The sequence below is a fragment of the Lipotes vexillifer genome, unplaced genomic scaffold, assembly GCF_000442215.2.
Source record: "Lipotes vexillifer unplaced genomic scaffold, Lipotes_vexillifer_v1.1 scaffold1180, whole genome shotgun sequence".
Lineage (NCBI taxonomy): Eukaryota > Metazoa > Chordata > Mammalia > Artiodactyla > Lipotidae > Lipotes > Lipotes vexillifer.
The window spans coordinates 1,051,141-1,072,350 of NW_006771828.1; the positions used below are offsets into that span (position 1 = coordinate 1,051,141).

Genomic DNA, 21,210 nt, shown 5'->3' on the forward strand with positions numbered 1-21,210 from the left:
AGGCCCGCGTACCGCAAAAAAACAAAAAACAGAAAACAATAGCATGAAGGATGGGGCTGTGAAGGAAAAGTTTTATTCTTTATATCCGTCTGTACTGTTAAAAAATTATATGTATTCAAATATTACTAATAAATTTTTATGTACTCGTATTTAATTTCAGTATTTAAATGGACGTCATAAAATTTAACGTAAACTATGGTAAACTTTGACAGCAGATAGAATACACAAGAGGTGGAATAATAAGAGGTCTTACAAAGAGGTCTTACAAATCGTTAAGGAAACCTGTTATTCCCCATTTTTCATATTAGTATAGGTTAGACACCAAATTACAAAAACTGCTAATAAATATATGAAAAGTATTTAATTATCAAAGAAACCAAAATTTAAATATTCTGACATCATTTTTAACCTAGCTGTGATTTTTTTTTTTTTTTTTTTTTTTTTTTTTTTTTTGCGGTACGCAGGCCTCTCACTGTTGTGGCCTTTCCCGTTGCGGAGCACAGGCTCCGGACACGCAGGCTCAGCGGCCATGGCTCACGGGCCCAGCCGCTCCACGGCCTGTGGGATCTTCCCGGACCGGGGCACGAACCCGTGTCCCCTGCATCGGCAGGCGGACTCTCAACCACTGCGCCACCAGGGAAGCCCTAGCTGTGATTTTTTAATAACAATGTAATGCTTATTGAGATATGGTGAGATACAGATTCTCGTACCTCATAGATCTTTCTCAGAGATTAGTTTGGCAGTATGTATCCAAAGCCAAAAAGAGTATTTCTTCTCAATTTATACCAAATAAACAGAAATTCATATGTAGTGTAACTTATAATATTGTAAAACATTAAATAAATCCCCAACAGTAGGACAATGGTTAAAGAAATCATGGGACACTCATAATCTAAAAAAGTTGTACAACCTTAAAAATGTTGCTTTCAACAAATGTTTGATGATGTAAGGAAATGCTCATACTGTGTTATCCAGTGAAAATGGCATAAAGCTATATATGATTCTGGTTTTCCTCTCTATAACTGAAAAAAATTGAAGACTATAAAATGAACTTTATTTTTTTCTTTTTTGCTTTCCCCCATTTTCCAAGTCTATTAAAGTAAGCACCATTTTGTAATCAAACAAGGTCAGTGAATGCTATGAACAGGACAAAATAATGTTATTTGAAAAAAATATATAAATGTAAGGTCTTATTATCCCTACATTTATACATATAAAAGATCTTGTCAAACTTAATTCTGATTTCCTTTTTAATGTAAAAAAGAAATTATTATTTATATTTTGACACTTACTGTAAAGAGTTACATAAACCAAAGGAGTAATTTGTTTATACCTGAAGGGATGCTTTTCCCAATAATGAAAATACTAAAAGTCCTTTCTCAGAACCTTGGTGCCATGATCCCTGAGAAATACAATTAATAAATACAAGGTATCTAGATAGCCTTGCTCTCTGGAGGAGAATTAGTTCTACTTGTGTGTAGATTATACTATAGGTGTAGCATTGCTTGCCTTACATAGTGCTACTTAATCACTGTCAAATACTTATTCTAGTCTTCTTTTCCTAACTCCATTAAATTCATTCTTGAAACAATACTGCAGGTTTCAGCTTCTTTATAGTACATCTTAATCTTTTGTGTGTTCTTAGGAGACATGAGAAACTTGTTAGCTTCATTTCTAATAACATTTATAAACCATTTTCTAGGGCAGAACACCTCTGTAGAATTTCTGTGTATGTTGATGAATCAGTACTTATCATCTGTTGACTCTGTTAGCTTCCATTCCAGAATTCTGGAATTTGTCAGCGTTTTCTGAGTTTGTCCTTGTATTCTGGGAGCTTTTTCCTTATCCAAGGCCTGTAATTCCTTATTCATTCATTCATTTATTCGTCCAGTAAGTATTTATTGAGTGACTACTGTGTACCGGTAACCAGAGTCACAAAAGTGAATAAGACACGATCCCTTCCTTTCTTACTAATGTTGCTGAGTTTTTGTTTTAAGTGTTCTCTTAGTTAAGAAGATAAATGGAAGCTTGGTTTGGGTTGGGGAAGAAAAGCCTGCTGGATTGCAGACTTCAAAAAGAAGCCAATACAAACTGAGAGAAAGAGGGTCATATGTGATAAGCAACATTTGGGGGTTTTTGTTTGTTTTTAGAAAGGGAGGGTGCAGTGCAGTTTGGGACACGTTGAACTGTCCAAGTACAGTCATCCAGTAGATGCTGGATCTAGAGCTCGGGGAGATGTGATCCAGAGCCATAAATGAGGCCATCATTGGTGTGTAGGCGGGAATGGCTGTCAGCTTCAATCTGAGCAGATGACTTATTCCATCTTTACAGTAGGAAAATGAGATCAGCACCCATGTATGTATTTAAAGTAGATTTCTTAGTGTTACTAGTCATTAAAGACAGATTTTTGCATCAAGATATTACCTCCCTGAAGACTGACTGCTGCCTCAGTGTATTGAAGAAAAGCCTGTCCTCATGATAAAAATGCTTGACCAAAGAGAAACATCATTCTGATTTATAGTCCTTTGTTATTCTTTGTTTAGAAGTTCTAATTTTATCAATTCAAGAAAACCAAATGCCTTTTAGAAGATTCTGCATCTCATTCAGTACTCTTAACTTCCATCATCAGTTTAGGTGAATATTTAAATAAAGGGGATAATTTAATACCACTATTAGAACACTCATAATAGTATATTGTAATCATTTACCCACTTTTCTTTCCTCATTAGACTGCAAACTTTTCATATTAATCTTGGTGTCTGTAGAATGTAGACCCTAGCATGTAAAATGTGCGCAGTAAATACTGGGTGAGTGAATTGTTAGAAAAGAGAAGGAAAGAAGTGTTCGAAAGCTCTGTGAAAGGATTCCCGCAAGCAAAATAAAATCTAGGAGCACAGGTGTGAGGGCAAAGCAGTACTTTAGAGAGTGTCTCAGTCCTTTCTGAGGAGTTACAGATCTTTTAAGTACTTTACTTAGCTGATGGGGAGAAAAATCAGATTTTAAGATTTCATCATCTTTCAAAATTTTTATAACTTTCATCATGATTTGTACATTGTGTTTAAAATTCCCAGTATTTTAGTGTTTGGATTTCATCATGTTCTATAGAATCCTGATTTGTAACTTTAGACTATGATGTTATTTCAGTAACAAGATACCTCCAGTATTGAAATATTGGTTAAATGGTCGAAAAATGCTGTAGTAACTATCAGATAGAAAAAATCCATGGGTCAGTTGGTCTCTCTCTACACACACATGCAAGTGTGCACACACAGATGCAAGCGCACACACACACATTTTTTAAAACTAAAAATTTGCCTTTATATTCTCAGTAATATATATAGGTGTGTTATGGTAATTCTCAGAGAGCAGTAAAGGTTTTTTCCCTTGTCATTTCAGAAAATAGAGAATCCTGATGAACTGGCAGAACTTATAAATATGAATCTCGCACAACTTTGCTCACTTCTAATGGCTTTATGGGGACAGTTTCTGGAAGTTATAACACTACATGAAGAGCTAAGACTAGTACTAGCACAAGAGCACCATACTTTGAGGGTAAGTTTTAAAAAAGTTATGTTAGAGCATTTTAATGAGTACAGTAAGTCCCCTACATACGAATCATCAAGTTGTGAACTTTGAAAGATGCGAACACATGTTCGTGTGTCCAGTCACGTAAGTTAGTTCACGTGTCTGGCTACGTTGTCACGTGCGTGCATCCTCTACAAGTTGTTGTGCTTTTGTGTATTTTACTGTACTGTACTGTATAGAATACAGTAGTATAGTATCTTTATTTCAAGCGTACGATGTCTGGAAGCAAGTGTAAAAGCAGTAGTGATGTAGCTGGTACTGCTAAGAAGCACCAGATGTTGTACTGCACTACTGTACTTTTCACGGTAATGTACTGTAAGATAAAAAATGTTTTCTTTATTTTTTGTGTTTGTTTTTTATGTATTATTTGTGTGAAAAGTACTATAAACCTATTACAGTACAGTACTATATAGCTGATTGTGTTAGTTGGGTACCTAGGCTAACCTTGTTGGACTTAGGAACAAATTGGCCTTATGAACACACTCTCGGAACAGAACTCGTTCGTATGTAGGGGACTTACTGTGTCGCTTTCTGTTTCTCCCTTCAGATCTGTTAGTATTTGCTTAATATATTCATGTGTTCTAGTGTTGAGAACATATATATTTACAGTTGGGAACTCCCTGGCAGTCCAGTGGTTAGGACTTGGTGCTTTCACTGCAGTGGCCTGGGTTCAATGCCTGGTCAGGGAACTAAGATGCCACAAGGTGCATGGCACAACCAAAAATAAATAAATAAGTAAATTAGGCCAAGTTGATTGATACGGTTGTTTAATCAATATTCTGGATTAACTTTTTTTTCCTGTATCAGTATTTTAAAGACATACCTTTATCATCCATCCTCCATAATCTCGGATGAGAAATCAGTTGTCATTTATATTGTTGTTTCCCTCCAGCTGCTGTTATAATTTTCTCCTTATCTTTGGTTTGAAGCAGTTTGACTCTGATGGTGCCTTGTTGTAGTTTTCTTTATATTGCATGTAGTTTATATATTTTCTTTATATTTATCTAAATATATATTTATATATTTTATTGGTATTTATCTTTATGTTTATTTATCTCGTGATTTGCCGAGATCCTCATATCTGCAGGGTGATATTTTAATCAAAATTTTAGCCATTAGAACTACAGAATTTTTCTGCCCCAATTTTCTCCTCTATTCTCTCTCTCTCTGGCACTCTGATTTCACTTATGTTACACTATTTGATATTATTTTGTTTCTTAGTAGTTTTTCTCTGTGCTCTTCAGAGTGAATAATTTCTGTTCTTCCATCTTTGAATTCATTAACTCATTTCTGTAGTGTCTAATCTGCTCTAACTCTTGTCTAGTAAAATTTTCATTTCAGATATATACTTTTTACTTCCAAAATTTGCCTTTGGTTCTTTTCTTTTTTTAATCATTTCATTTTTCTGCTAAGCTTCCTCATCTCTTCATTCATTATGACCAGCTTCTCCCAGTCATTGGCCAGTTTATACTTATGGCTTGAAAGTACTTGCCTGAACTTCTGGTTTCTGATCCAGCTTTAAGAGGCTTGGACTTCATCACTCCCTTTCTAACAACAAGAAAAGAGCTGAACAAACCAAATATCAACACACCTTTTCAGGTCCATTAGAGAACCGAGGCCACGGGATAAACTCCTGACCCCCAACTGGAGAGATGGCTAGCCAGTTACAGAGAATCCTTAGCAAAGCAGAAACCAACCCATGAACAGAAGTCACCAGGAGCCAGTACCAGGAGAGCAAAACTTAAACTGTAATTGATGAATTTCTGGAGGCTCAGTGTGAACAACCTTGAGTTAATAACTCCAGGAGGGCCCAGTCTTAGGGGACACCCACACTTCTATGAGTTTTAGCTCCAGGAACCCTACCAGGTTCACGTAGTTCAAATCAGAGAAATCCCCTCATGCAGGGAGAGGGGGAAATAGCCATTTGTAAATACATCCAGAGCATTCTGTCCTTCTTAACAAGACCTTCCTCCTCAGAAACTGTCTTTCTAGAGTCCAGCTGACCTGGGGGACCCAGCTCCAGCCCTCTCTAGCCTTTCACTTGGGGGAAGGAAAATACCCAACTTATACATTATTAGGGATTCACAAATTAAAGCAACAGTGAGACACCACGCACACATGTAAGAATGACTAAAATTGAAAACACTGACAGCACTAAATATTGGTGAAGATGTGGAGCAACAGGAACTCTCATTCATTGCTGTTGGGGATGCAAGATGATACAACCACTTTGGAAGACAGTTTCATATAAATCTAAACATACTCTTACATAATAATCCAGCTACCATGCTCTTTGGTATTTACCCAAATTAGTTAAAAACTTAGGTCTGCACAAAAACCTACACTCAGATATTTACAGCAACTTTTTTTTTATAATTGCCGAAACTTAGATGTCCTTCATCAGGTGAATGGTTAAACAAACTGTTGTGTATTTACACGATGGAATATTTTTCAGTAATAAAAAGAAATAAGCTATCAAACCATGAAAAGACATAGAGAAACCTTAAAAGTATATCACTGCTAAATTAAAGAAGCCAATCTGAAGAATTACCTACTATATGATTCCAGTTCTATGACATTCTGGAAAAGGAAAAACTATAAATAAATAATCAGTGGTCACCAGGGGCTCAGGGGGATTGGGAGAGAGTCTAGTGGGTGGAGCATAGGAGATTTTTAGCGCAGTAAAACTGTTCTCTATGATATTGTAATGGTGGATACGTGTCACTATACATTTGTCAAAGCCCATACAATTCACAACAACAAGGGTGAACCTTAATGTAAACGATGGACTTTAGTTAATAATAATGTATCAGTATTGGTTCGTCATTTATAACAAATGCATCACCATAATACAAGACGTAAATAATAGGAGAAACTTGGGGGCTTGAGGTATAATTGGAACTCCCTATACTTTCTGATCAATTTTTCTCTAAACCTAAAACTGCTCTGAAAAACCTAGTCTATTAATTATTTTAAAAGAGAAAGAAAAGTACTTGCCTGCTAATTCTAACACCTAGATTATCTTGGAGTCTACTTCTACTAACTGCTTTTATCTCTTGGTTGTAAGTTACATCTTCCAGCTTCTTTGCATGTCTAGTTGATGTTCTTCAGTGCTTGAAACAGTTGCTCCTGTATCTTGTGCAGTTTTGTAAGTTGTTTTCAGTAGAGTCAATCCAATACTACTTGCTCTGTCATGGTCTAAGTAGAAGTTAAATAGTGCTTTTCAACCATGGCTGTACATTAGAATCACCTAGGGAACTTTAAAACTTACCAGTGCTGAATGGGGCCCAGGCATGGGTAATTTTTAAAATTTTTTCCAAGTGATTAACAGGGTTAGGCTTTTCCCTGAATACGAGCATTCTACTAGGGGGAGTAGGATGTGAAATCTGGCCTCTCCTCCCTGGAGGCAGGTTGTATCTGCCTGTGGAAGGAGCACCTTTTTGTTTTTGTTTTGAATATTGTTCCCTGGGTTGTACAGTAGGACCTTGTTGTTTATCTGTTCTATATATACTAGTTTGCATCTGCAAATCCCAAACTCCCACTCCTTCTCTCCCCCAACCCCCTCCCGCTTGACAACCGCAAGTCTGTTCTCTAGTCTGTGAGTCTGTTTGTGTTTCATAGATAAGTTCATTTGTGTCCTATTTTAGATTCCACCTATAAGTAATATCATATGATATTTGTCTTTCTCTGTCTGACTTACTTCACTTAGTATGATCATCTCCAGGTCCATCCATGTTACTGCAAATGGCATTATTTCATTCCTTTTTACAGCTGAGTAGTATTCCATTGTATATATTTACCACATCTTCTTCACACATTCATCTGTCAGCGGACATTTAGGTTGCTTCCATGTCTTGGCTATTGTGAATAGTGCTGCAAGGAACATTGGGGTGCATGTATCCTTTTGAATTAGAGTTTTCTCCACATATATGCACAGGAGTGGGATTGCTAGATTATATGGTAGTTCTGTTTTTAGTTTTTTGAGGAATCTCCATTCTGTTCTGAAGGAGCACCTTTTTCAATTTGCCCTTTAAAGCTTCCATATGGATCAGCAGGGCCCTGGATTCTAATGTGTAGCCACTAGCTTCCACTAACAAGGGTGGAGGGTCAGGAATTCTTATTAACTTTTATGGAGATTTTAAGATTGTAACGTTTTCAAGTGTACTGATGCTTTCTGTGCTCTAGAAGAGGGAAAGACTTAGAAATAACTTGTATAGCCATCCTTTCCCACTTAAAGGTTTCTTTACAATGATGTGTTATCTATTCAAAACATTACGCAGTTTGCATTTTTAAGAACTCATCTCTAAAACTACTTCATCTGATATTCCTTCAGTACAGCTGTATCAATGAACCTTAATATATTAAGCTCTGTCTTTTTTAATAAAGCAGAAGTACTTTCTGAGAACATATTGTTTATTTATAATATTTAGTTTGATGCCATTTATTTCCTATTTTGCAAGGTTTAGGCAGACTCCCATTGTTAATGTAATTATTAACATAAAATGTAGTATAGCTTTTATGTGTATATACAAAAAACATGCCCAGAATTTTCAAGAAATAAGTCTACCCAAAAGTGAATTTTGTTATCATCCAATATGTGCTTTCTAAAGGGCTGATTTTTTCCTTAAATTATTTTTGACCATTTTAAATGAAAACTTTCTAGTGTGCTTCATGGTTGCTTACCTTCTGAAGTAGAGTATATGGAACCTAATTTAGCCCTTTCAAAGTGAGTTAGTTATCATTATGAATCTTGTGTAATGTATTCTGCTTTAATAGTACACTGGTGTCCTGTGCTCTCAAAAATGTCTGGATAGTAGATCCTCCACTAGAGAGGCCCAAGTTATATTAATTTTTTTACTTATTTTATCTGTTTTTTATGGGAATTTTCTAGGTTTTCTTTAAGAGGGGCCTTTTTGTTTCAGCATCAAGTTCTTATTTCCTTTGCCTAGTATACTTATGTATACTTAATGCCTGTATATACTATGTATACTCTAATTCTCCTCCCTTGGTTTCATTTGCTCTTTATAATGTACTGTGGATTGAGAAAACAAATAACTTAAATCAGTAGGGGTTGTATCTAACAGTACGCATAAATCAGGTTTGTATAAAAAGAACTTAAAGAACATTTGTTCAGATAGCCTCATCCACCAGAGGGCAGACAGCAGAAGCAAGAAGCACTACAACCCTGCAGCCTGTGGAACAAAAACCACATTCACAGAAAGATAGACAAGATGAAAAGGCAGAGGGCAATGTACCAGATGAAGGAACAAGGTAAAACCCCAGAAAAACAACTAAATGAAGTGGAGATAGGCAACCTTCCAAATAAAGATTTCACAATAATGATAGTGAAGATGATCCAGGACCTCGGAAAAAGAATGGAGGCAAAGATCGAGAAGATGCGAGAAATATTTAACAGAGAGCTAGAAGAAGTAAAGAACAAACACCTAGAAGAATTAAAGGACAAACAAACAGAGATGAACAATACAATAACTGAAATGAAAAATACACTAGGAGAAATCAATAGAATAACTGAGGCAAAAGAACAGAAAAGTGACCCGGAAGACAGAATGGTGGAATTCACTGCTGTGGAACAGAATAAAGAAAAAAGAATGAAAAGAAATGAAGACAGCCTAAGAGACCTCTGGGACAACATTAAATGCAACATGTTGGCATTATAGGGGTCTCAGAAGGAGAAGAGAGGGAGAAAGGACCCAAGAAAATATTTGAAGAGATTATAGTCAAAAATTTCCCTGACATGGGAAAGGAAATAGCCACCCAAGTCCAGGAAGCACAGAGAGTCCCATGCATGATAAACCCAAGGAGAAATACACTGAGACACAGAGTAATAAAATAGACAAAAATTAAAGACAAAGAAAAAATTATTGAAAGCAACAAGGCAAAAATGACAAATAACATACAAGGGAACTCCCATAAGGTTAACAGCTGATTTCTCAGCAGAAACTCTACAAGCCAGAAGGGAGTGGCATGATATATTTAAAGTGATGAAAGGGAAGTACCTACCACCAAGATTACTCTACCTGGCAAGGATCTCATTCAGATTCGATGGAGAAATCAAAAGCTTTACAGAGGAAGCAAAAGCTAAGAGAATTCAGCACCACGAAATGAGCTCTACAACAAATGCTAAGGAACTTCTCTAAGTGGGAAACACAAGAAAAGGACCTACAAAAACAAACCCATAACAATTAAGAAAATGGTAATAGGAACATACATATCGATAATTACGTTAAATGTAAATGGATTAAATGCCCCAACCAAAAGACACAGGCTCGCTGAATGGATGCGAAAACAAGACGCCTATATATGCTGTCTACAACAGACCCACTTCAGACCTAGGGACACATAGAGACTGAAAGTGAGGGAATGGAAAAAGATATTCCATGCAAATAGAAATCAAAAGAAAGCTGAAGTGGCAATACTCATATCAGATAAAATAGACTTTAAAATAATGAATGTTACAAGAGACAAGGAAAGACACTACCTAATGATCATGAGATCAATCCAAGAAGAAGATGTAACAATTATAAATATATATGCACCCATATATACATGGTGCTCCCATATATATATGGTGCTTATGTATTGAGGTGCTCCTAAACATAGGATCACCTCAATACATAAGGCAACTGCTAACAGCTCTGAAAGAGGAAATCAACAGTAACACAATAATAGTAGGGGACTTTAACATCTCACTTACACCAATGGACAGATCATCCATGATGAAAATAAATAAGGAAGCACAAGCTTTAAATGACACAATAGACCAGATAGATTTAATTGATATTTAGAGGACATTCCATCCAAAAACAGCAGATTACACTTTCTTCTCAAGTGCACGTGGAACATTCTCCAGGGTAGATCACATCTTGGGTCACAAATCAAGCCTCAGTAAATTTTAAGAAAATTGAAATCATATCAAGCATCTTTTCCGACCACAACGCTATGAGATTAAAAATCAATTACAGAGAAAAAAACGTAAAAAACAGAAACACATGGAGGCTAAACGATACATTACTAAATAACCAAAAGATTGCTGAGGAAATCAAAAAATGCCTAGAGACAAATGACAATGAAAACACGATGATCCAAAACCTATGGGATGCAGCAAAAGCAGTTCTAAGAGGTGAGTTTATAGCAATACAAGCCTACCTCAAGAAGCAAGAAAAATCTTATAAACAATCTAACCCTACGCCTAAAGGAATAGAGAAAGAAGAACAAACAAAACCCAAAGTTAATAGAAGGAAAGAAATCATAAAGATCAGAGCAGAAATAAATGAAATAGAAACAAAGAAAACAATAGCAAAGATCGATAAAACGAAAAGCTTGTTCTTTGAGAAGATAAACAAAATTGATAAACCATTAGCCACACTCATCAAGGAGAAGAGGGAGAGGACTCAAATCAATAAAATTAGAAATGAAAAAGGAGAAGTTACAATAGACACCGCAGAAGTACAAAGCATCCTAAGAGACTACTACAAGCAACTCTATGCCAATTAAATGGACAACCTGGAGGAAATGGACAAATTCTTAGAAAGGTATAACCTTCCAACACTGAAGCAGGAAGAAACAGAAAATATGCACACACCAATCACAAGTAATGAAATTGAAACTATGATTTAAAATCTTCCAACAAACAAAAGTCCAGGACCAGATGGCTTCACAGGTGAATTCTTTCAAACATTTAGAGAAGAGCTAACACCCATCCTTTTCAAACTCTTCCAAAAAACTGCAGAGGGAGGAACACTCCCAAACTCATTCTACGAGGCCACCATCACCCTGATACCAAAAACAGACAAAGATAACTACAAAAAATGAAAATTACAGACCAATATCACTGATGAATATAGATGCAAAAATCCTCAACAAAATACTAGCAAACAGAATCCAACAACACATTAAAAGGATCATACACCATGATCAACTGGGGTTTATCCCAGGGATGCAAGGATTCTTCAGTATACGCAAATCAATCAGTGTGATGCACCATATTAACAAACTGAGGAATAAAAACCGTATGATCTTCTCAGTAGTTGCAGAAAAAGCTTTTCACAAAATTCAGCACCCATTTATGATAAAAAGTCTCCAGAAAGTGGGCATAGAGGGAACCTACCTCAACATAATAAAGGCCATATATGACAAACCCACAGCAAACATCATTCTCAATGGTGAAAAACTGAAAGCATTTCCTCTAAGATCAGGAACAAGACAGGGATGTCCACTCTCACCACTGTTATTCAGCATAGTTTTGGAAGTCCTAGCCACGGCAACCAGAGAAGAAAAAGAAATAAAAGGAATACAAATTGGAAAAGAGGAAGTAAAACTGTCACTGTTTGCAGATGACATGATACTATACATAGAGAATCCTAAAGATGCCACCAGAAAACTACTAGAGCTGATCATTGAATTTGGTAAAGTTGCAGGATACAAAACTAATGCACAGAAATCTCTTGCATTCCTACACACTGATGATGAAACATCTGAAAGAGAAATTAAGGAAACACTCCCATTTACCATTGCAACAGAAAGAATGAAATACCTAGGGAGGCAAAAGACCTGTATGCAGAAAACTATAAGATACTGATGAAAGAAATTAAAGATGATACAAACAGATGGAGAGGCATACTATGTTCTTGGATCGGAAGAATCAACATTTTTGAAAATGACTCTACTACCCAAAGCATTCTACAGATTCAATGCAATCCCTATCAGATTACATTTTTTACAGAACAAGAACAAAAAATCTTAAAATTTGTCTGGAGACACAAAAGACCCCCTATAGCCAAAGCAGTCTTGAGGGAAAAAAATGGAGCTGTAGGAATCGGACTCCCTGACTTCAGACTATATTACAAATGCTACAGTAATGAAGACAATATGGTACTGGCACAGAAACAGAAATATAGATCAGTGGAACAGGATAGAAAGCTCAGAGATAGACCCACGCACCTGTGGTCAACTAATCTATGACAAAGGAGGCAAGGATATACAATGGAGAAAAGACAGTCTCTTCAGTAAGTGGTGCTGGGAACACTGGACAGCTACATGTAAAAGCTACACTCCCTAACACCATACACAAAAATAAACTCAAAATGGATTAAAGACCTAAATGTAAGACTGGACACTATGAACTCTCAGAGGAAAACATATGGCAGATCAGTCTATGACATAAATCACAGCAAGATCTTTTTTGATCCACCTCCTAGAGAAATGGAAATAAAAACAAAAATAAACAAATGGGACCTAATGAAACTTAAAAGCTTTTGCAAAGCAAAGGAAACTACAAACAAGATGAAAAGACAACCCTCAGAACGGGAGAAAATATTTGCAAACAGAACAACAAAGGATTAATATCCAGAATATATAAACAGCTCATGCAGCTCAATATTAAAAATACCAAATGACCCAATCCAAAAATGGGCAGAAGACCTAAATAGACATTTCTCCAAAGAAGACATACAGATGGCCAAGAAGTACATGAAAAGCTGCTCAACATCACTAATTATTAGAGAAATGCAAATCAAAACTACAATGAGGTATCACCTCATACCGTTTAGAATGGGCATCATCAGAAAATCTACAGACAACAGATGCTGGAGAGGGTGTGGAGAAAAGGGAACCCTCTTGCACTGTTGGTGGGAATGTAAATTGATACAGCCACTATGGAGAACAGTATGGAGGTTCCTTAAAAAACTAAAAATAGAATTACCATATGACCCAGCAATCCCACTACTGAGCATATACCCAGAGAAAACCATAATTCAAAAAGACACATGCACCCCAGTATTCATTGCAGCACTATTTACAATAGCCAGATCATGGAAGCAACCTAAATGTCCATCGACAGACGAATGGATAAAGAACATGTGGTACATATATACAATGGAATATTACCCAGCCATTAAAGGGAATGAAATAGTGCCATTTGCAGAGCCGTGGATGGACCTAGAGACTGCCATGCAGAGTGAACTAAGTCAGAAATAGAAAAACACATATCGTACATTAACACATATATGTGGAACCTAGAAAAATGGTACAGATGAAGCAGTTCTCAGGGCAGAAATAGAGACACAGATGTAGAGAACAAATGTACGTACACCAAGCAGGGACAGCGGTGGGGCAGGGGTGTGGGATGAACTGGGAGATTGGGATTGACTTGTATACACTAATAGGTATAAAACGGATAACTAATAAGAACCTGCTGTTTAAAATAATAAATTCAAAAAAAGAAACATTTGTTCAGTGAACATTTGTGAGGTGCCTTCTTTCTTCAAGGCAACATAGATAATGTATCACATATTTAGACTCTGCACTACAGATTAGAATCTAACCTGGATGAGCATGTATAAAATTATTATAGTAAATATTATAATAATATGTGATTAATATATTAAATTATAATAAATATAGTTATATTAATAACTACTTATTAAAATTATTATAGTAAGCATTGCTTAGCAATTTAAACAACCTATTAGGGTGAACATAGATAAAGGAACATTTAACTCTTTAAAGCACTATAAACACCCATTTTGAACCCTTAAAGCCTTTTTTTAACATCCTGGTTAAATTTTGAATAGTTGATATTGCCAAATAAGTAGTGGATTCTTTAAAATTAGGGTACATACTCAAAACGTGTCTTACAGATATATATATATATATATATATATATATATATATATATATACACACCAAAGTATTAATACCTGTTACTCATATCCTGAGTTTGTAAATTTGACATTTTTTTCTGTGCCTGCCTTTTGCCCAAAATTAAGCGGTGCTGCCATCAGGTGGCAGTGATGCCTTAGTGATGGCCTCACAGTGCTGTGCCAGCCTTCTTCCTCATTGGTTGCCACTGCCCAGAAATCAGGGCATGAGAAAGTTCAGACAGAGAGCCTCATCTGGGAGCAGAGAGGAAAGGAAAGACTTTATGATAACAGGGAGTCTTAATGCAGAAGGGAAGGGATCAGTGGTTGGAGCACAAGTCTTGACATTTTTCTCAAGTCTTTATTTGAATCCCATGTGTATCACAGCCCAGCTATGTTATCTTGCCTCACTTGTTAAATGAAGATATATCCACTTCATAGGGTTTTTATATGGTTCAAATTGAAGAATGAAACTAAAGTGCTTAGCATGGAGCCTGGGAGGGAGGATGCTGTCCAGAAATGATGGTTCTTATTGTAGGGATCAGGGAAGGTGGGGAGGCAGGCACAGCTGCAGCTGCAGGAATCCAGATGACTTCAGGCTGCATTTCTTTTCACTTTACAGCCCTCGGGGAAAATACCTCTAACAGACAGACAGACAGGCAGGCAGGCAGATAAGTTTTCCTCATGTCTCCCTTAGTGTTGGAGAGGAAGAAGGGGCCTTCAGCAGCATTTGAAGGTGAAGACAGTTGCGTCCTTCCCACAGATGTTTCATTGCCCCCTGTCAACTTGTCCCTCTGAAGACCTAGTCTCACTAACTCAGGGAGACAAGCTTAGGAAGTCAGAAACTCAGCTGGCTATAACTTGATGACGAAGAAAATGTTTCTCCAATTCACTGTACATTTTTTTTTTTTTTGGCTGCATTGGATCTTCATTGCTGCACTCAGGCTTTTCTCTAGTAGCGGTGAGCGGGGGCTGCTCTTTGTTGCGGTGCGTGGGCTTCTCCTTGTGGTGGCTTCTCTTGTTGGGGAGCATGGGCTCTAGGCGCACAGGCTTCAGTAGTTGTGGCACGTGGGCTCAGTAGTTGTGGCTCGCAGGCTCTAGAGCGCAGGTTCAGTAGTTGTGGTGCACGGGCTTGGTTGCTCCGCAGCAGGTGGGACCTTCCCAGACCAGGGCTGCAACCTGTGTCCGCTGCATTGGCAGGCAGATTCTTAACCACTGCACCACCAGGGAAGCCCTGAGAAGTGTACAAATTTGTTTAATATAAGTTTTATGTGACAAGGTAGCCTTCATAAGGAAATGAAGACCCAAAGAAACAGACCTGAGTGTTTTATGATAGGCTTGATGAAGAGTTGACAGTTCATGAAGGAATATGATAGGTTGAGGAGTATGAAGTAATTGTAGTAAACCAAGGGAATTTATTAGCAAGCCCTGTTTGTAGGCTTCTTCTTGCCATTCCTTTGTTTTGGGAGATAAGAATGGACGTTCCATTCCTCTGGGTATAGTGAGGGCACCCTCACATGAGGGTTTTATGACCTGTTTTAGGGGAGAAGGGTTGGTGAGGAGGTCAGGGTGACTTTCCTGCTCTTCCTTTTCTTAAATTTCTTCACCTTAAGATATTCAGTATGCCAAGGTGCCATAATTTGGGGTAACATGTCCAGAACCCCATCACCACCAGCCTCTCCTCTCTTTTTTAAAATACAAGGGGGAGCATACAATACATAATTTTCTGCATTTGGCTTTAAAAATATTTGACTCTTTTTTTGAATATGTTTTTTTTGGCTGTGTTGAGTCTTTGCTGCTGCCCGCAGGCTTTCTCTAGTGATGGTGAGCGGGAGCTACTCTTCGTTGCAGTGAGCAGGCATCTCATTGCAGTGGCTTCTCTTACTGTGGAGCACGGGCTCTAGGCGTGCAGGTTTCAGTAGTTGCAGCATGCTGGCTCAGTAGTTGGGGCACATGGGCCCTAGAGCATGCAGGCTTCAGCAGTTGTGGCGCGTGGGCTCAGTAGTTGCAGCGCGAGGGCTCTAGGCTGTGTGGGCTTCAGTAGTTGTGGTGCGGGCTTCAGTAGTTGTGGCTCGCAGACTCTAGAGCGCAGGCTCAGTAGTTGTGGCACACAGGCTTAGTTGCTCCGTGACATGTGGGATCTTCCCAGACCAGGGCTCGAGCCCATGTCCCCTGCATTGGCAGGTGGATTCTTAACCACTGCGCCACCAGGGAAGCCCCTCATTCTACATTTAAAACCAAAGACCCCTAAGTTGTACTTCCCTTTAGAAAAAAATCTTAGGTGTAATATAATTCCAAGATATAATATCATTTCTCTCTCCTCCATGTACCCTTCAAACAAAATATCTTTTCCATCCCCTTACTGTTGCTTCAGTTGTTCCAATAGCTGACAAAGCCTTTTCCTGCATAGTTAGAAATGAAAGGGTCAGAATACAAATATGGAAGAAATATTCAACTACATTTGACCAGTATTTACCAAGTACTTGCTTCTGTAACATACCAAGACATGTTTTGGGGGGATAGCAAAGATCATCCAAAACACAGTTCCTACTCTAATGTGTTCCTACACGTTAGGAGGGGAGACAGTTCACATATACAATTATTTTAAGAAAAAATGTGGTGAATGCTACAGTGGTAATTGTAATAGCTTATATTTATAGATACTTTCCAGATTAAAAACTGCTATCAAGTACATTACCTTGTTTATTCTTTGCAATAACCCCCTATGAAGAATAAGTATTAAGTGTGATTGAAAAAGAGTCATCGAGGCTCCAAGGTGAAATGCCGAAGGTCACAGAGCCAGCGAGTCCACCATCAGCTCAGCTGGTGTGTACTGGGATGCCTGGCACACAGCACCAGGGAGTGCTAGCTGATCCCACCATTCTTCTGTGCACTGGGTGCTGTTCTTGGTGTGGGGATGTAGTGGTAAATAAGACAGACAGAATCCCCATCTTCAAGGAGGATGAATGGTGGATCCATAATATAAAATGAAATTTCTTACCTACATTCTATTCTTTCTTTTAATTCTTGCAGTAAGTACCAAAATACAGTGCTTTGGCCACCCTGAGGAGGGAGAGTAATTCTCACAGGGATGGTTATGGAGGGCCTCGCAAAGGGGGTTTCTTTCCCTGCCACCCAGTTCCTGATTGACTTTTTAAATGTGCCATGTTATTCATACTCCCTTTTGGAATTTTCCAGGTGCGCAGATTTTCTGAGGCATTCTTTTGTTTTGAACATCCAAGAGAAGCTGCCATTGCATACCAGGAACTTCAGTGAGTAGCATAAATCCAAAATTTAAATGATTCTATTTCCTTTTACATAAGATATCATCTCAGAATTTATCAGTGACAGAATATACAATATTTACAATGAAAGAAATTAGGAGAATTTGAAGTTTAGAAAGCTCCTGTTTAGTGAAATTGCATTTAATCTTATGTATTACTTCACTAAAGACCCCGCCCTTACATAAAGAAATGTACTGCGCTGTTACCCCTCCCCACACAGATCTACCCCACCCTTGGGAGTCCCATGCAGCCCTGGCTCCAGCCTTTCATTTGGCTGTCTTGTTGTATTTTTATCTTCACAGGTCAGAATCTCTTACATTTATCATTATGTATTACATATTTTCACAGGTAGTCTGACTGGCACTTCCTGCTGTTATGTAAAAGATTTACAATTCAAATATCCTGAGTAGATGCCTTCCATTTTCCCTACTGAGTACATTTAGATCTGGTTTTCTTTGGCTTTAAAGAATATTTTGAGGACATTATGTCGAGTGAAAGAAGTCAGACATAAAAGAGTAAAGAATATATGACTCTGTTTATATGAAGTTCTGGAACACGTAAGACTAAGGTGAAGCAAGTCAGAAGAGTGGGTGTCTTGGTGTCGACTTGGGCTGGGAGTTTGCCTGGAAAGACGTGAGAGTACTCTCTGGACAGGTGGAAAATGTTCTGTATCACGTGTCCGTTTGTCAGAATCGTGCAGCCAAGATTTGTTTGTTTCAGTGCATGTGAAGTATATGCCCCAACAGACAACTCTAAATAATCATAGGGTGTGTAGGTAGGCAGTGAGTGGAGGTACAGACAAAGCAAGAAGGGAAAACGTTTGTTGATGGGGCCTATGGTGCTGTTCTGTGTACTTTGATTTGTTTCAAATTTTCCATAAGAAAGTTTTTTTAAAAAAGCTATTTTGCATTAGAAAGTTATATACCTTTTTTAAAACAGCTGTTAATTGTATTCATCAGTACATGTTAACTTTTTTTTTCAATATTATCATCAAATCGTTAGCAGGCATTTAAGCTTTTGGTCTTTTTCCTCTATGCTATTCTCAGCTAATTAGGATGTTCAGACATGAAGCACAGATGACTCACTTTGAAATAACATTAAAAATATAGAAGAGTGTAATAGAAATTAAATAATTTATCAGTAAACAATAATTTTATTAGTCAGTAATTTTTGTCAACAAACCATAATTTTCATCGTACCAGTTTTTATCTCTGACCTAGGAGCTCTTTCGTAAGGAGGTTGTCTTGAGGAGGGGTGGTCCTGGAGAGATGATGAGGTGAAATTGGTGTGATTGTCTAGATTGCAGTCTGACATAAGACATGTTTTTCAGTGCTCAGAGTCACCTCCAGATGTGCACCGCTCTCAAAAACACTTCCTTCTGCAGCTCTCTCCCACCCCTGCCTATTGAGTGTAGTGAATTAGATGGAGATCTCAATTCATTACCTGTGATCTTTGAAGACAGGTATTTAGATGCAGTTACTGAAGGTAAGTGTAATCTAAAATATGTAAGCTGTGTGTGTCATTTTCAGTATATTCTAATATACATAAAGCCATTCCTTAATGTGGGGCTGTTTTCCCCCCTCCAGTTTTATTTATTTTTGAGGATATTAGAAAGTTATAGTCAGAGAAAGTAGTCTTAATCATATGAGTTCTTATACCTCGTTTTAAACCTGAATTTCTTTTTCTTTGGATAAAAGACTTAGATGCACCCTGGATGGGAATTCAGAGTCTTCAGAGATCAGAGTCCAGTAGAATGGATAAATGTGAGACTGAAGAAAGCTCTCTAGCTGGACTTTCCAGCCCAGAGTTGAAAGTCAGACCTGCTGGGGCCTCCAGTTTTTGGTCTACAGAAGGTGAAAAGCAGCTAACAAAGTCTCTAAAAGGAAAGAATGAAGAATCAAATAAATCCAAGGTTAAGGTTACTAAGCTCATGAAAACAATGAAACCTGAAAACACAAAAAAATTAATAAAACAGAACTCTAAGGATTCTGTGGTTTTGGTAGGCTACAAATGTTTGAAAAGCACAGCATCAAATGATCTCTTTAAAAGCTTTGAAGGCAATCCTTCACATAGTCAGAAGGAAGGTCTGGACACCACAATATGTGGATATAATTTTGACCTAAAGACCTACATCAGACAGACAAGTCAAAAGGAAGCTAGCTATTTGCCAGCTAATACAGAGAGAACTGAACAAAAGTCTCCAGATATTGAAAATATGCAACCAGACCTGTTTGATCCTTTGACCTCTGGCAGCCTAAATCTTTGTGCAAATTTGTCCATTTCAGGTAAACTTGATATCTCCCAGGACGATAGTGAAATTGCACAAGTGGAACACAGTGTGGCATCCAGAAGTTCATCAGATGATTGCCATGATCATCAAACTGCCCCCACTTCGGGAGTTAGGACAATTGAAGTAAAGCCCTCTAATAAAGACCCTTTCAGTGGAGAGAAAATAACTGTTAAAATAGGACCTTGGACAGAGCTTCGACAAGATGAAATATTTGCGGATAGTTTACAACTACCCAACTTTGAGTCCTTAGAATCTAACGGTAAATCTAAATCTATAGAACTAACACTTGAAAAGGAAGCTTTGCAGGAAGCAAAGTGTCGTTCTGTTGGAGAATCATTAGCTAAGCTAAGAAGTAATCAACCTGCTTCTTCTACAAGAGAATATCATGTTGTAGTGAGTGGAGACTCAATTAAGTTACCAGATATTAGTGCCACGTGTGCCTCGTCTCGGTTCTCAGATTCAGGTGTGGAAAGTGAACCAAGCTCTGTTGCAACACATCCAAACCCTGACCTAGTCTTTGAAACTGTACAAGGGCAAGGTCTTTCCAATAACGAAAGGTTATTTCCTCAGCTTTTGATGAAGCCGGATCATAATGTAAAGTTTTCAGTAGGCAGCCACTGTACTGAGAGCACAAGTGCTTTCAGTGAGATCCAGTCATCCTTAACGTCCATAAACTCTCTGCCTTCTGACGATGAGCTGTCACCTGATGAAAATCCTAAGAAATCTGTTGTACCTGAATGCCACCTAAGCGATAGCAGAACCGTGTTGAATCTAGGAACAATTGATGTGCCAAAATGTGACGATAGGAAGAAGTCAAGTATTATGTTGCAACAGCAGAGTGTCATGTTTTCAGGGCATTTGGACAATGAAATGATAGCAATACATTCCTTAAATTCAAGCACTAAAGACCCTTTACAATTTGTTTTTTCAGACGAAGGTACTTCCAGTGATGTGAAAAGTAGTTGCAGCTCCAAACCTAACTTGGACACTTCGTGTAAAGACTCCCAGAGTCCTGATAAATCTTGTGACCCTGCAGGGACCGCAGTTCCATTAAGTTCGGGACTGGTTTGTTCAGGCACCCCTTGTGTCGTTTCAGGTTCCATTTCTACCAGGACAGACGTCAGTGAAGATAGAACTGTGAAAAGAAAAAATAGCGATGCGTTAAATCTCAAACAAATGTATTCAGAAGCCCCTACAGTTAAAGATGAAACGCACCTGGGTACAGGTGACCCTTTTTCAGCCAGTCCTGATATGGTAAAGCAAGGGCTTGTGGAAAATTATTTTGGCTGTCAAAGCAGTACAGATACTTATGACACGTGTACTGTTAGCTACAGCAATTCAGTTAGCCCTCAGAAGGAAGCTTCTGACAAAGAAATTAGTAATCTTCAGCAGG

At 37.9% G+C, this 21,210-nt stretch overlaps 1 protein-coding gene across 1 annotated transcript in view; it reads left to right on the forward strand.

Annotated features, from left to right (window-relative positions):
- Nucleotides 1-21,210, forward strand: part of FAM135A (family with sequence similarity 135 member A) — a 102,218-nt gene that overhangs the window by 54,324 nt on the left and 26,684 nt on the right. The window contains exons 9-12 of the mRNA XM_007447209.1: nucleotides 3,397-3,552; nucleotides 17,442-17,515; nucleotides 18,858-19,012; nucleotides 19,225-21,202. Coding sequence (XP_007447271.1) covers nucleotides 3,397-3,552; nucleotides 17,442-17,515; nucleotides 18,858-19,012; nucleotides 19,225-21,202 — 2,363 coding nt within the window. The remainder of the gene's footprint in view (nucleotides 1-3,396; nucleotides 3,553-17,441; nucleotides 17,516-18,857; nucleotides 19,013-19,224; nucleotides 21,203-21,210) is intronic.